Source organism: Myotis myotis, unplaced genomic scaffold (genome assembly GCF_014108235.1).
Source record: "Myotis myotis isolate mMyoMyo1 unplaced genomic scaffold, mMyoMyo1.p scaffold_m19_p_15, whole genome shotgun sequence".
Classification (NCBI taxonomy): Eukaryota; Metazoa; Chordata; class Mammalia; order Chiroptera; family Vespertilionidae; genus Myotis; species Myotis myotis.
Genome location: NW_023416319.1, coordinates 24587970 through 24602996, shown reverse-complemented (window position 1 = coordinate 24602996; position 15027 = coordinate 24587970). Strand labels below are relative to the sequence as shown.

At 41.7% G+C, this 15027-nt stretch overlaps 1 protein-coding gene across 2 annotated transcripts in view; it reads right to left on the bottom strand.

The window, feature by feature from the left end:
- HTR7 (5-hydroxytryptamine receptor 7) overlaps nucleotides 1-9163 on the bottom strand; it is an 85497-nt gene extending 76334 nt beyond the window's left edge. For both annotated transcript variants that reach the window (XM_036336644.1, XM_036336643.1), the window contains exon 1: nucleotides 8201-9163. In XM_036336644.1, the coding sequence (XP_036192537.1) occupies nucleotides 8201-8739 (539 nt within the window). In that variant the 5' untranslated portion in view covers nucleotides 8740-9163. The remainder of the gene's footprint in view (nucleotides 1-8200) is intronic.
- Between the last annotated feature and the right edge of the window lie 5864 nt (nucleotides 9164-15027).

Genomic DNA, 15027 nt, shown 5'->3' with positions numbered 1-15027 from the left:
AGGTCAGATAAAGAGCTTCACAGATAAGAAAAAGCTAAAGGAGTTCATCACCGCTAAACCAGTATTATATGAAATGCTGAAGGGTATTCTTTAAGACGAGGAACAAGAAGAAAAAGGTAAAGATAAAAATTATGAACAACAAAGTGACAACAAATACATATCTATAAACAAGTGAATCTAAAAATCAAGCGAATAAAAAATCTGACAAACAAAATAAACTGGTGAATAGAATAGAATCAGGGGCATAGAAAGGGAGTGGACTGACAATTCTCAGGGGGAAAGCGGTGTGGGGGATGCGGGAAGAGATTGGACAAAAATCGTACACCTATGGACGAGGACAGTGGGAGGAGGGGTGGGGTGGGAATTGGGTGGAGGGAGGTATGAGGGGGAAAAGAGGAACAATTATAATAATCTGAACAATAAAGATTTATTAAAAAATAAAAATTAAAATAATTGAAGCCCAGAAAAAATGCTAAATGGAAAATAAATACAAGAGTAGAAGAGATGTGCAATCAAATAAAAAGGTTTACATTTTGTAAATTTGAGGACAGAAGAAGAATGAATGACACAGTAAAAGTATTTAAAGAGATAACAGCAAGTCATTAGAGATATCAATACACAAATACAAAAATTACTAAGCATCCCTGCAGAACTGGCAGCAAAACAACAACAACAAACCATCAATAATGATAGACCTAGGAATATCACAGAAAAACTTATAAAAACTAAAGATAAAGAGAAAATCCTAAAGCAGCCAGAGGAAAAAAGACACATTCTCTTCAAAGGAGTAATAACAATGTTGGTTAATGGCTGACTTTTCAACAGAAATGATGGAAGCTTAAAGACAGTGGAACAATGTGGGTTTTTTGTGTGTATTTTTTTTTTAAATATATTTTATTGATTTTTTACAGAGAGGAAGGGAGAGAGATAGAGAGTTAGAAACATCGATGAGAGAGAAACATCGATCAGCTGCCTCCTGCACATCTCCCACTGGGGATATGCCCGCAACCCAGGTACATGCCCTTGAGCGGAATCGAACCTGGGACCTTTCAGTCCGCAGGCCAACGCTCTGTCCACTGAGCCCAACCGGTTTCGGCGGAACAATGTTTTAAAGTGCTGAAAAAGCATAATTCAAAAATAATGGTAAAAATAAGACATTGTCAGATAAGTAAAAATTGAGATTTGTCACCAGCACTCACTTTTTAAAAATGCTAATGAAAGTCTCATTGGGCAGAAGAAAATAATCCCAGATAAAAGCATGGTAATATAGGAAAACATAAAGAGCAATGGAAAAATGTGGGTAAATAAAAATAAATGCTGATTGTTTAAATAACACCTAATAGGTTTTTAAAATATGTAGGTTAAAATTCATGACAACAATAATACAAATGGTGTGATAAACAGAATTAAAATTCAAAAAGCTACCTTATTACCCAGTGTTATATTTATCCCCCCAAAATGAAAACATGTCCACAAAATGACTTGTCCACAAATAAATGTTTATAGAATCACTATTAGTAATATCCCGAAACTGGAAACAATTCAAATGTCCATTTATAGGTGAACTGACAAACAAATTAAATGGAATACTACTCAGCAAAAACAAACAAAAAAAGAAAACAAAAACCATGAAAACAATATTGACCAGGTAAAACTATGAATGAATCGCACAGGCATTTTATTGAGCAAAAGAAACCAGATTTATGAGTATACAATAATGCTATTCCATTTACATAAGATTCTGACCAAGCAGAACTAATTTATGATTCTAAAACTCAGGACAATGATTATCTTTGGGAGTATTAGAAACTGGGAAGGGGAAGGAGGAGACTTCTGGGAGGTTAATAATGCTCAATTTCTTTTTTTTTTTAAATTAAATCTTTATTGTTCAGATTATTACAGTTGTTCCTCTTTTTTTTCCCCCCATAGCTCTCCTCCACCCAGTTCCCACCCCACCTTCTGCCCTTACCCCCCCACTGTCCTCATCCATAGGTGTACGATTTTTTTCCAGTCTCTTCCTGCACCCCCACACCTCTTTCCCCCCAAGAATTGTCAGTCCACTCCCTTTCCATGCCCCTGGTTCTATTATATTCACCAGTTTACTCTGTTCATCAGATTTTTGATTCATTTGATTTTTAGATTCACTTGTTGATAGATATGTATTTGCTGTTCATAATTTTTATCTTTACCTTTTTCTTCTTCCTCTTCTTAAAGAATACCTTTCAGCATTTCATATAATGCTGGTTTGGCGGTGATGAACTCCTTTAGCTTTTTCTTATCTGTGAAGCTCTTTATCTGACCTCCAATTATGAATGATAGCTTTGCTGGATAAAGTAATCTTGGTTGTAGGTTCTTGCTATTCATCACTTTGAATATTTCTTGCCACTCCCTTCTGGCCTGCATAGTTTCTGTTGAGAAATCAGCTGACAGTCGTATGGGTACTCCCTTGTAGGTAACTTGACTTTTTTTCTCTTGCTGCTTTTAAGATTCTCTCTTTGTCTTTTGCTCTTAGCATTTTAATTATGATGTGTCTTGGTGTGGTCCTCTTTGGATTCCTCTTGTTTGGGGTTTTCTGTGCTTCCTGGACTTGTAAGTCTATTTCTTTCACCAGTTAGAGGAAGTTTTCTGTCATTATTTCTTCAAATAGGTTTTCAGTATCTTGCTCTCTCTCTTCTTCTGGCACCCCTATAATTCGGGTGTTGGTGTGCTTGAAGTTGTCCCAGAGGCTCCTTACACTATCTTCATATTTTTGGATTTTTTCTTTTTGCTTTTCTGGTTGGGTGTTTTTTGTTTCTTTGTATTTCAAATCTTTGACTTGATTCTTGCGATCCTCTAGTCTGCTGTTAGATCTCTATATATTATTCTTTATTTCAGTCAGTGTATGCTTAATTTCCAGTTGGTCTTTTTTCATATCCTCCAGGGTCTCACTAAATTTATTGGCAGTTTCCAGAAAATTCTTGAAATACCCTATAACCGTGGTTTTGAACTCTATATCCAGTTGTTTGCTTTCCTCCATTTCTGTCATTTGTGACCTGTTTCTTTGTCTCCGCATTATTTATGCTTCCCTGTGTTTGTAGAGTGGTTTTGTCTGCTAGGTGTCCTATAGGGCCCAGTGGCTCAGCCTCCCCAATTACCTGAGGTGGACACTCTAGGTGCATCCCTTTGTGGGCTTTGTGCACAGTCTTATTGTAGTCTTGTTGTAGTTAAGCCTTTATTGTTGTAGTTATCATTGGGAGGAATTGACTTCCAGGCCAATTGGCTGTGAGAATCAGCTGTGTCTGCAGTGGGAGAACTTCTGTGCTGAAGACACCCTTCTGAGGCAAGACTTGCTTCAGTGGGGCTTTGGTGCTCACTGAGTCTGCCCCCTGAGTGTGTCCCTTATGGATCTGAGGAGTTGTAATCTGGATGGTCCCACTCTGACCATTGGGTACACTGGCTCTTGGATCTAAGGAGGTGCTAATTTAGCCTCTGCCTGAGGCTACCCTGCAGGAGCTATGAAGAGATCTGCAGATTCCCCTTCCTTATTTGGGGTTTGGAGGTACCCAAATGAAGCCCAGCTGTGAAGCAATGCAAGCTGCTCTGGGGCCTTGGGCCTTCTCTTGGAAGTTCTGGGTCTGTCTGGCCCAGCTGCAGTTTGTTAGGTAATTTTCAGATTGCAAAGGGCCAGGGTATTCATATGCAAAAGCCTCTGCCGCAGCCTGGGTGGGGTGGGGTCTCAGGTAATCAACAGGGTGGAGCAAGCAGCTATGGCTGATCCTCAGCCCTGCCCTAAGGGGCCCCGTGTCTCAATGTCCTGGTAATGGCTGCAAGCACCTCTGAGAGAAAGCCGCCCTCAAGTTCCGAGTTCTGCCCGCTGCCAGACACTCCAGTTTCTCCCTGTATGAGTCCTGGGTCCCCAGAGACTCCCCGGAACTGGAGTTCAGAGCAGTCGGGAGCTTGTGACTCCCTCCCGATTAAAAAAGACAGCCGCATCCTCAGGTGCCAGCCCCTTTCTGCGTGCTCGAGCCTCTGTACCTCTGCACTTTACTTCTGCACCTCCTCTGAGTCTCAGTGTGCTTTTCTCTTTCCTTCTAGTTGTAGAATTTCCACTCAGCCAGCCTTCCTGTAGTTCTGGATGATGTCCATTTTGTCTTTTCGTTGTATTTTTGAAGTTCTTGTGGGAGGCAGCAATTTCCGGTGTTTACCTATGTCGCCATCTTTGTTTCTCTCTCAATTTCTTAATCTAGTTGCAGATTACATGAATGTATTTTTTTTAAGTATAAAAATATATTTCAAACATACAGACAGTTATACAAAGAATATCAAAACTGTATAAACCAACAAAACATTACCAATATAGTTGATATGTGTGCTACTCCTTAACTGCACCTCCACCCACTCCACCAGTGATACACCACTCTCACGAACTTGGTGTTCACCATTCCTTTGCACCATTTTGTACTTTCACTCTTATATAAGCTCACCTAAACAATATATAGAACTGTTTTTGCATGTTTTTAAGCTGTACATAAAAGGTAATTTGATTTTTATTTCTAAAAGCATCCTAAAAAGGGAACTGTTGAACTGTAGAACTGTTGAGTGTTAAACTCATCAATCTGAGGAGTAAGGAAATAAAGAGAGGTTGTGGGCACAGTTTAACTGTGAAGTGGACCAAAGGAAGAGTTGTGACAAGTGAGGCCAAAGAAAGAGTTCTTAAAAATAGTAGATCACGCTTGGTCTAGTTGAGAGGAAACAATGAAGACAAGAAGAGATGAGGAATCAAGGAAGGAACAAAGTCCTTGAGAAGGTAAGAGGGGATGGGACGTGAAGTGCTGGTGGTTTGTTCTTTGCTAAGGACATAATGTCTTCTTGCTTTTTAACTAGAATGAAATAAAAGGGCATAGGTTGTTTGTTTGATGGTGGAAAGATAAGGGAGTTCCCCCATCCAATGGTTGCTACTTTTTCAATGATCATGAGTCACTATCTGAAAAGGGTGGATATGGGAAGTGTTAAAACCTGTGGAGAAAAATGGCATGAAATTGCATTGGAAAAGGCTGGAATAGCATCCCGGTATGGTAGGGAGTGGTTAAGAAAAATCAAAGGTTCCAGTAACAAAGGTTAAATGCCAAACAGAAATCCAAACTCTCACAATATAGTATTGATACCGTTGTAATTAACCCAGTTATTAATAACCGGAAAGGAGCAATGGGAAGGCCAAATACTATAGGCATGTCATTTGAGCAGCTTCACCAAGAAGCTAAAGCTTTAACTCCCCAGGGAGCCACCGGTCAGTCCACTCCCTGCAGGTCCCTGGGGGAAGTGACTGGACAGGGAGAAGATGGGTGCATGTGCAATAAGTCGGGGTGACCTCAGAAAGATACTTGTCTGTCAGTCACATCTGAGAACAGGTCATTGGCCAAAATGGACATGGCCACTGCAAGGGTGTGGAATTTGGGATATTTAATCCCTTGCACAAAGGAACTCACTCTCTGTGCTCTTATGCTCTTGATTCCTCTTATGCTCCTGGCACTCTGATTGCTCAGGGCGCTCTCCTGTACTTTCCCATATGGCCCACCGCCAGGTGGACCCCACACACAATGGACTAATAGACTGCTGCTAGCCTGATGCTGAACTGGACCCGGTTCCAACATGGAAAGAAAATTCTGGACACTGGCTCTGCTTCTATCTCTGCTGAAACCTCAGCTATACTTCTTCTATGATTGGACTAAGGGAAATGGGACTTTAGAAACAGAGATGCAATTCCACACAAAGAAAAATCCCCCATCCTCCCACGTGAGTCTCAGAAAATTCTTTTCCTCAAGATATTATAAGGACCCCCACCCCCAGCACCCAGTGGGAAAGAAGACACCCCAATTTCTCTGATAATAACATGAGCTCAAAAGCAGAAATGGGATTATTCATCTCTGATTATGCTGCACAAAACACAGCACACCCTATGTTAGATACTCAAAAAGAAATGAATACATGAACGAAGATTACATTTTTTTTCATATTTTCTTAGCATATTTTAATATATCAGTCAAATTCTAACAATGGAACTGGAAAAAAAAAAACCAACCAGTATTTTCCAAAATAATGCACCTTAGATGCAAATGCATTTTCCCTTTTTCTCATTTTTAGTTCTGTGTGTTCTTAGAAGAAAAGCAATCTGTGTCTCCCATGTAATCAATTCTCCATATTATATAAAGAAATGACATGTTCATCTTCTAAAATAGTAAAAATCATCAATGGCCCAATTCTTCTGGGAAATGAAGAGACAGAATCTATATCCCTTTATTACCACAATTTGTGACATCATAAGGACATAGCTGATGAACGGATTCGAATCTCCTGACAAGGATTAACCTCTTCTCTGTATTCAAGATGTTCCTGTTGCCGGTAAGTCACACTGCACACTGAGTGAAGAAAATCTTAGCTCATGTACAGAATCTCAGGGTGGTCCCAGCCAAACCTAAATGCACCCCGAACAGAAGCACCGGATGTCTTAGGAGATGAGTTAGCACACTGTGTTATCATTTATCAACTATGAAATGAAAAGAGATTAAAAATGCATTACTTGCAATATAAATTATCTGTTTTACTACACTAAGTTCCTTTTAAAAGGATTCCATTCATGCAAGAAGCACAGCTTTGGTTGGCCGAGCAGTCAGATTTTTGCGCATATAATTCATGTTTATACTTACTATATATGCTGAGTGCGCTTTCCTAGTTCCTGTTGCCACAACCAGACTATAAATGCATATGTTTTTTACATGCTGAACTACAGTCATTCAGAACTTCAGCTGTCAAGTTTGGAGCTAATATTCTCTTATATGCATTTCATCGTCTACTGCCAAAAATAGTGATTTGCTGTCAGAAGCTCCTAACATAATATATAAAATGGCAAGATACATTAAAAAAAAATAATCTAGCTGTTTAACTAAATGCAGCTACATTGTACGTTTTTTTCCTTGAAAACAACCCCTTCCCAATCATTCTCTTTATTAAGTTATTATAAACCCTGGCCAAGCAGTAAAATAGCAGAACATGTTAAATACCAACAAAACACAAATAGCAGTGTTTGCAGGGAGGAAAAGGAGGAAAAATCTGCTAGACCATCCTTTGAGGTACTGTCATTTTAAGTGTGGCGGCATCAATTATTTCTCCTACGCCAAAAGGTCTACATATTTAAAGGTTCTGTAGGTCCCCAAAGAAAATAAGCAACCGTTTCTCTGTATCATTAAACACAACAGAAGGTCCTGTGCTGGTTTTAAAATACCAGCAGAATTCTGAGTGTGAATGTTAAGGTTTAATATTTCCATTTCAAGAGAAGCAAAGAGTTGTTCTCTGGCCAAAAAGTATTGGGACCATACTTCAAGTTGTCAATTGCACAATATTTCTAGGGCCAAAAGACTAGCTCCATTGCAGAATCCTGTGATCCTAGAGTCTGAAGAAATCCTGGGGATCTCGTTGTCCAATCTGATACCCAAGGCAAGAATTTTTCCCCCAGTACCCCTGACAGAGGGTCAGCCTATATTTCAATTACTCCTCGGGTGGGGTAGTTCTCAAAAGAAGATTCCCAAGGGGTATGATGAAAAGGCTAGAACCAACCACTCAGACAGGGAGTAAGGCTCCAATCAGTAAGCCTATGAGATGCAAACAGCGTTGCCAAACACTAAAAGCAGACTTCCAAAAGAGTCATATTCAGAATCAGCAATCATAGGGGGTGCAACGTTGAGGTGTAGACCCCCAGTTCTGGGACCATCCGAGATCTTTTCATTGGCCTGGGGAGTAGCTCCTACCCTCAGGGAAGCAAGGTGACTTCTCCCACTGATTTCTTAAAGTAAGAATTGACTCTTTAGGGCTCACAGCAAGGGTTTGTCAAGCTCAGAAAGGACCACATTCCTTCTGAAAACGAAGACAAGGGACCCCCTGGTGGAACTGCTAATGCTTCAAATACTCTTAACTTTGGTCTTAAGATCTTCACTCCAGTAAATCAATACATTCCCAGCTCTTTTTATAAAAGGTGAATATAGGCTGTGCTCTAACTGAATTTGGCTGGGGTAGGGTTGATGTGTGGGGTTGCTGTTTGAAGCGCAGCCCTTCACCCCGCGGTGCAATCTGGCTTACCCTCCCAGGAAAGAGGCGAGCGCGCCGGGCTGAGCTACCTGCAAGCACATCCCCCCAGCCGGTGCCCGGGACGGGGCGGTCCGGCCCTTACCTGTCGATGCTGATCACGCACAGGGTCATGATTGAGGCCGTGCAGCACATGACGTCCATGGCGATGAAGACGTTGCAGAAGAAGTGGCCGAAGATCCACTTGCCCCCGATAAGGTCAGTGACGCTGACAAAGGGCATGACCGCCACGGCCACCGAGAGGTCGGCCAGCGCCAGGGACACGATCAGGTAGTTGGAGGGCTGGCGGAGCTTCTTGACGAAGCACACCGAAATCACCACCAGGCAGTTGCCGGCGATCGTCAGCAGCGTGATGAGCGTCAGGATGGAGCCGATCACAACTTTCTCGACTCTGCCGTAGTTGATCTGCTCCCCGCAGCCGGAGGCATTATCCGGGGGCCCGTCCCAGGTGGGCACCGGGCTGGCGGTCACCTCGGGGACCCCGCGCAGCAGGTGCGGCGCCCAGGAGCTCGCCACAGGGCCGGCGCCGTCGGGGCTCAGGTCCGGCAGCCCTACCTCTGGCAGGAGGACTGAGCGGAGGTGCCCGTAGAGGTCCGGGCGGCCGCTGCTGTTAACGTCCATCATCGTGCCGCTGTGCGCTGCTGCCCATGGAGCCGGCGCCCCGCCACGCGCTCCGGCTCCGGGTTTAGGGGCTTCACCTCACCGGTTCCGCTCCGCCCGGCCCAGCCATGGGGCCCGCGCCGGCCGCTGGGGGGCGCCCGGTCCGGCCTCGCGGCCCCGCACGTCCCGGGCCCCAGCCGCTGCGGACAACGCGGGAGCGCGGTCGCGCGGGGACTCCCTGCGGGAGGCGCCTCGGACACCCGACGGACGCCCGGGACGCGCGGGTTCTCGTGCGGGCTGACCGGGATCGGCTGGCCGTACCGCAGCCCGCAGCCCGCAGCCGCCGCGCGGCTCGGCGGAGAGCGCCGGGGAGGCAGCGGCAGAAGTTGCGGAGTGCGCCCCGCCCCTCGCGCCCGCCACCGCCGCTCCCCTGCGGCAGCCGCGCCGCGTCCCCACCGCCACCGCCACCGCCGGCTCGCCGCTGCCCTCGCCCCTCGGGCCCCCGGATCGGGCTTCCCCCACTGGGCAGGGGCCGCCGCCGCGCCGCCGCACCGGGCGGGGGTGGCGCTTCCCGCGCCTCCCGGGATCCCTCGCGGGCTGGCCCGCGGATCTTGGCCGTGGGAGGCGCAGACCCCCTCCGACACACCTGCACCTGCTCTCAGCAGGAAACGGCCCGCCGGCGGGGGAGGTCTTGGGAGCCTGCGGGCGCTCGGACTCGCTGCAAAATTAAGAACCTGGAGAGGAATTCCCCCACCTCCCCCCCTTAATTAAAAAAGCATTTTCAAGCACTACACCAAGCAACAAATAGATACTTCCGTTTCCTATTTTGACCACTTATGGGAGAAAGCAATGATGGAAAAGGAGAGAGACCCGAATGGGGTAGTGGTGGAACCTCAGAAAAAGAAGAAAAGGGGCGAGGGAAAGATGCCTTCAGGTCCCAGCACCAAGGAGGTGGGGGGCCGGGGGGAGGGCCTTAAACCCTTTCTGACTACCCCTCTGGGTGTCTAGAAATAGGCCTTTTAGTCGTGAAAATAGACCCTGCTGCTTTCAGTTTCAGACTTCAAAGCCTAATTGGTTGAAAGGAGGGTTAATTTTCCCAGGGCATCCTGGAAATAAACGAAGAAATGACCTGTTACAATGTTCTGCTGAAGAATCCTGGAGGTGTATGTTGATCTAATGCCTATTGCCGAAAATCCCCTTGGTAGTCAAACCCTGTCAGAGTGGCTGATTTTTATTATTTCTGAGACTCACTTCATTTTGTTTAAAGGTTCTATTGGAAGCCAGCAGTGATTTCTTTAGTTTAAGACTCTAAAAATAATTAAATCTTTCTTTTCTAGTTAGGCCCTAGCAGATTATAAATGAAAAGAAAAAAAAGAGCAAATGTATTGATCTGAATGCTGAATAATACTCTCATTCTTCAAGGCAGGTATTAGCCCTATTCATCCAGAGAGGGAAACACATTTGCTATTGCCATCAAATGGCAATACATTTAAAAAAAAAAATTTAAGTAGGAAAAATCCTTAAAAGGTGAACCAATGTTCACAGCTCTCTCAATATTATGAAAATGGCAGGGGCTCTCCTCTGCCTGGGATAAGGAGATCAATACATTGAGTCAGAGGAAGAGTAGAAGATAATACGTAAGCCACAAAGCAATGCTATTGAATACTTAAGAAAATGGATGAGGAAATTTCTTCAACCTTAGTTATGTTCATATTAAACATAATTTCAGACAAAAGAAAACTAGTTTGTAGTCAAAAGCCATTTAAGAAACCATGTGTTGACTATTCAATACAGAGAGGGAGATAGAAACCAGCAGGAATATAATGAGTTCTCCATGATCGTTCATGACTGCATTGAAATGTCTCGTTTTTTTGTTTTTGAGGTTTGGAATTGTCTCAAGGCCTCTTAAAATTCCCACGGTAATAAATTTTACAAAATACTTTTGACTTTTCTCATTTTTTCCCCCTGGAGTAATCAGGTCAGCTTGTCTCTTTTAAATAATATTCTAGCCAGGCCAGCTGGCTCAGTGGTTGAGCATTGACCTATGCACCAGGAGGTCATGGTTCAATTCTGGGTCAAGGCACATGCTAGAGTTTTGGGCTCTATCCCCAGTGTGGGGCGTGCAGGAGACAGCCAATCAATGATTCTCTCTCATCATTCATGTTTCTATCTCTCTCTCCCTTTCCCTTCCTCTCTGAAATCAATAAAAATATATTTTTAAAAATAAGTAAATATGCCGAAACCGGTTTGGCTCAGTGGATAGAGCGTCGGCCTGCGGACTGAAGGGTCCCGGGTTCGATTCCGGTCAAGGGCATGTACCTGAGTTGCGGGCACATCCCCAGTGGGAGATGTGCAGGAGGCGGCTGATCGATGTTTCTCGCTCATCGATGTTTCTAACTCTCTATCTCTCTCCCTTCCTCTCTGTAAAAAGTCAATAAAATATATTTAAAAAAATAAGTAAATAATGTTCCACATTAATTAATTATACAAAGAACTTGAAAAGCAATAGATTTATTTTTATTTGAATCTACATTCTATAAAATTTGCACCTACACTCTTACCAGAATTTACCCAACCCACTTATATTTCATAGCAACTTCTGATGTTGTTTTGCTTTTGTTTTCCGATTGCAGGACATACAAACTCACCAAATATTCAGAAAAATTCTACTTTCAAATTTACTTCCTTTTCCATTTCCATATAGCATCAGGTTCAAACTCCCCTTTTTATAGAGCAATCACCTCTATTATATTATCCCTGGTGATGGCTGGGTGTATTTCCTAAGAGTTCTAGGATTTAATTTATAAGCTGTCACAATGTATAAACATAGTTATTGAAAATCTCAGCTTCTGCAGCATTACCTTGCTTGTGCTGAGTTTAAGTTTCATCTATCATTGTATTATTCCAAAATCCTGACAGAACAATCTGGAATTCTTTCGGTTTCCCCCTAACTTTGACTAACAAATAATCCTATCTTCATAAAAATGCTAAAATCTTGTGTATGCTTTTCCATAATTTTCTCTGAAAAAAAGCTAAAAATACAGCTTCACAAAAAGTACTCATAAACTACCTAAGCATTCATCTAAATTTGTTATTTCTTTTGCCCTTGGCTTCCTGGTGTTTTAAAATCCACATGAAGGTGTTGCTTCTTTCACCACCACCATCCCCCACCCACATGCCCACTCTTGGGCACTTACACTGGAGATAGAGAAGTATTGGCATCTAAATCAAACCATGTCTTTAGATTTTATCTCTTTTGTTTCATTTAAAAAATAGCTGATGCTTTAAAAAGTACCAAACCTTGTCTAGACTTGCATTGCTTATAACCACATTCTCATTAAATTGTCAATGAGGGCACCTGAGAATTACAGTTTTGTGATGTAATCTCCCAACAGGCAATCCCCCTCGCAAAACTGCTCTGGGGGCGTACAGAAGAGCAAATTCTACAACAAGAACTGCTTTTTATAAGCTTCTTTTTCCCAAGTACTTATCTAGCCCATCCAAATGCATGTGCTTAATCATGTCTATAGAGAACCACACATCCCCATCTATGGGACATAAGCATAAGAGAATTTCTTTTCCCATAAACCAGCATACTCTGACAATCTAGATTTACTTAAAAAACACAGGTAAAATAAAGCTTTCTGTGCCATAGGAATCAATAACTCACTAGTCAGTTAAGCATACTAATGTCATGCTGACTGGGGTTCCAGTAATTTCCAATGACAATGCAGCTGACTTCCTACAGGACTATTTTTCACTTCTTGAAATGTTTAGATGCTCACTTTTTTACACCCCATTGCCTCACTCAACTAAACTAATTGTCTGGGTGAGAAAAGACCCCAGAATTGGATGAGAAAAAACTAGGAAAACTAGTGCTAAGATTATTGTGTATAAACATCCGCACACAGTCGGATGCCAGTTGGACTATAGAGCAGTAGCATAGAAACAGAACACACATCTTAGGACTGAAATCTGTCAACAGAAATACTGGGGAGGCCTACTTTGGATAAAAGAGTCCAACAAACAGAAATTATCTCCTCCTCTGTGACAATTCCTCTCACCATAGTTAATATAATCGTTTCTCGACTCTTAAAGCATATTTTTCAAATCTTTATTATAGCACTTAATGTTGCAATATGCTTTACATTTACATGACTGTATTCTCTATTAGACTATAAACTTCCCAAAGGAAGGATGTTTTCTTATTCCTGCCACATACTAGGTGTTTAGTTAACATTTTTGGGGGGAGGAGGGAAGTAGTGTAGAATAATGGCCTATAACCAAGAGTCATTTATGATTTTTTAAATAATTACTCAGCTTAAAGTGAATTGTGAGTTTTATTTTAATTTAGATACATGTGCCTTTTAACTAAGCTGCTTTTCTTTGCATTATCCCTAACTATAAAAATGTACCTTTTTTCTTTGGTTTCTTCCATTTAGAAAATTTTCATTCCCTTTACAAAATAAATATAATCTTTAAATATATGTTTTTTAAAAGATGAACAGAAAACAGATAGATCCAAGAACATGTGTTTATTTTATAACAGTGCTTTGTACTACCCATTTTATGGGAAATGGTTTATGGGAAAAGGAATATAAGTGGTACATGCGCACCCCCTAGAGGGCAATCTATTCCTCAATACAAATTTCACAGAGAGAACTTCCATGGAAAGCTTAGAAAATGATTATCTCTCCACAGTTCAAAATTCCCTCAGCATCCACTACACCTACTTGGAATATGAACTGTATGTGAGGCATATTTAATTACCATGGCTATTATTTATGTAGTTTTTAGGTTTTGAGCTCAAAGTCATTTCTAGTTAATAGTACAATAAATTGCCTAAAGTCTTGTCACATTGTGTTTATGTTGTATAAGTCTGAAGTTAATATTGATCCCAGTAGAAGTCAGTGTTAGTCATGGTTATCAATTCTGATAAGTCAACTTTAAAATTCTCAAAATTCTTCTCCATACACAAAAATAAGTCACTTCCTAATGATGCACCATTTTTAAGCAGCATTTCCAAAAAATTTAGTCAAGTCAAAATTCTCAACAATACAAATAGCTTTTATATATTTACTTGCTTATCAGCTGCAATAGAAAATTCTAGAGATAATTTAGTTTTTTAAATATACTAATTTTAAATAGTTAATTTATCCTACAAGTTCTTAGCTATATTCTCAAGGTACTGACTGAGCAATAAAATTTATAGTTATTATGTTTGAAAATGCTAGCTTCTGTTTAAGACCTATTCTTTTTCTTGCCTTCAATATGTATTCCTTGTAAATTTCTTTCAGTGAAAAGTTTTAGTTGCCTGAGCAATTTTTTTCACTTAATATGCAGATATAAAATGCATTTTTGAAGAAGAAAAAAACATACAAAAAAAGTACTTAGCTCAACTTGCTTTGAAAATTAAATAAAATACGTAGGTAAGTACGTAGCAAATTGGTTGGCCCTCTGTAAAATACTCAATGACTGTTTTCCAATTTCTCACCCTTTCTCTTTCTCTTCCTCTTCACCTAGGCCCAGCCCTGCCATCTTGTGGTTGGAAATGTTAAGTGTGATAGAAAGCCCTGCGCTATGTCACAGCCAGCTCTGTTTGGGCAAAAAAAAAAAAAAAAAAAAAAAAAAAAAAAAAAAAAAAAAAAAAAAAAAAAAAAAAAAACAAACAAAAAAAACCCCACAAAAACAAACAAACAAAAAGCCTAGCTGGTTTTGCTCAGTGGATAGAGCGTCAGCGTGCTGACCGAAGGGTCCCAGGTTCGATTTCAGCCAAGGGCACATGCCTGGGTTGCCGGGCTTTATCCCCAGTGAGGGGTGTGCAGGAGGCAGCCAATCAATGATTCTCTCTCATCATTGATGTTTCTATCTCTCTTTCCCTCTCCCTTCCTCTCTGAAATCAATAAAGATATTAAAAAAAAAAAAAAAAAAGACCGTTTGCTTTTCTCAGGCAATCTTTTTCGAGGTTTTCAGGTCAGATTCCCCCTCTTTCCGTTGAGCCTATTTTAAACAATAGCATGGACTTTACAGGTAGGAAAAAAAAAGGGTTACTTATGTCTTTTTTTAAAAAAGCATTTCCAGCTCTTAGCAAGAGTTTCTGGTTTATTGCAGGCGCTCAATAAATGCTCGCAATTATTTCGTAAGAATTACTTTCTACCATGTAATAGGAGGAATGGTAGGAGTTGTGAACACCTCTGGGGGGAAAGCAAACTTTCTCATTCAGAATAACACAAAGGAGTGAAGTGAGGTGTTTGGTATAGACACACTAATTTTGCTGGTACTTGAAAGTGAAGCAAACTCCTGGGAACCTTC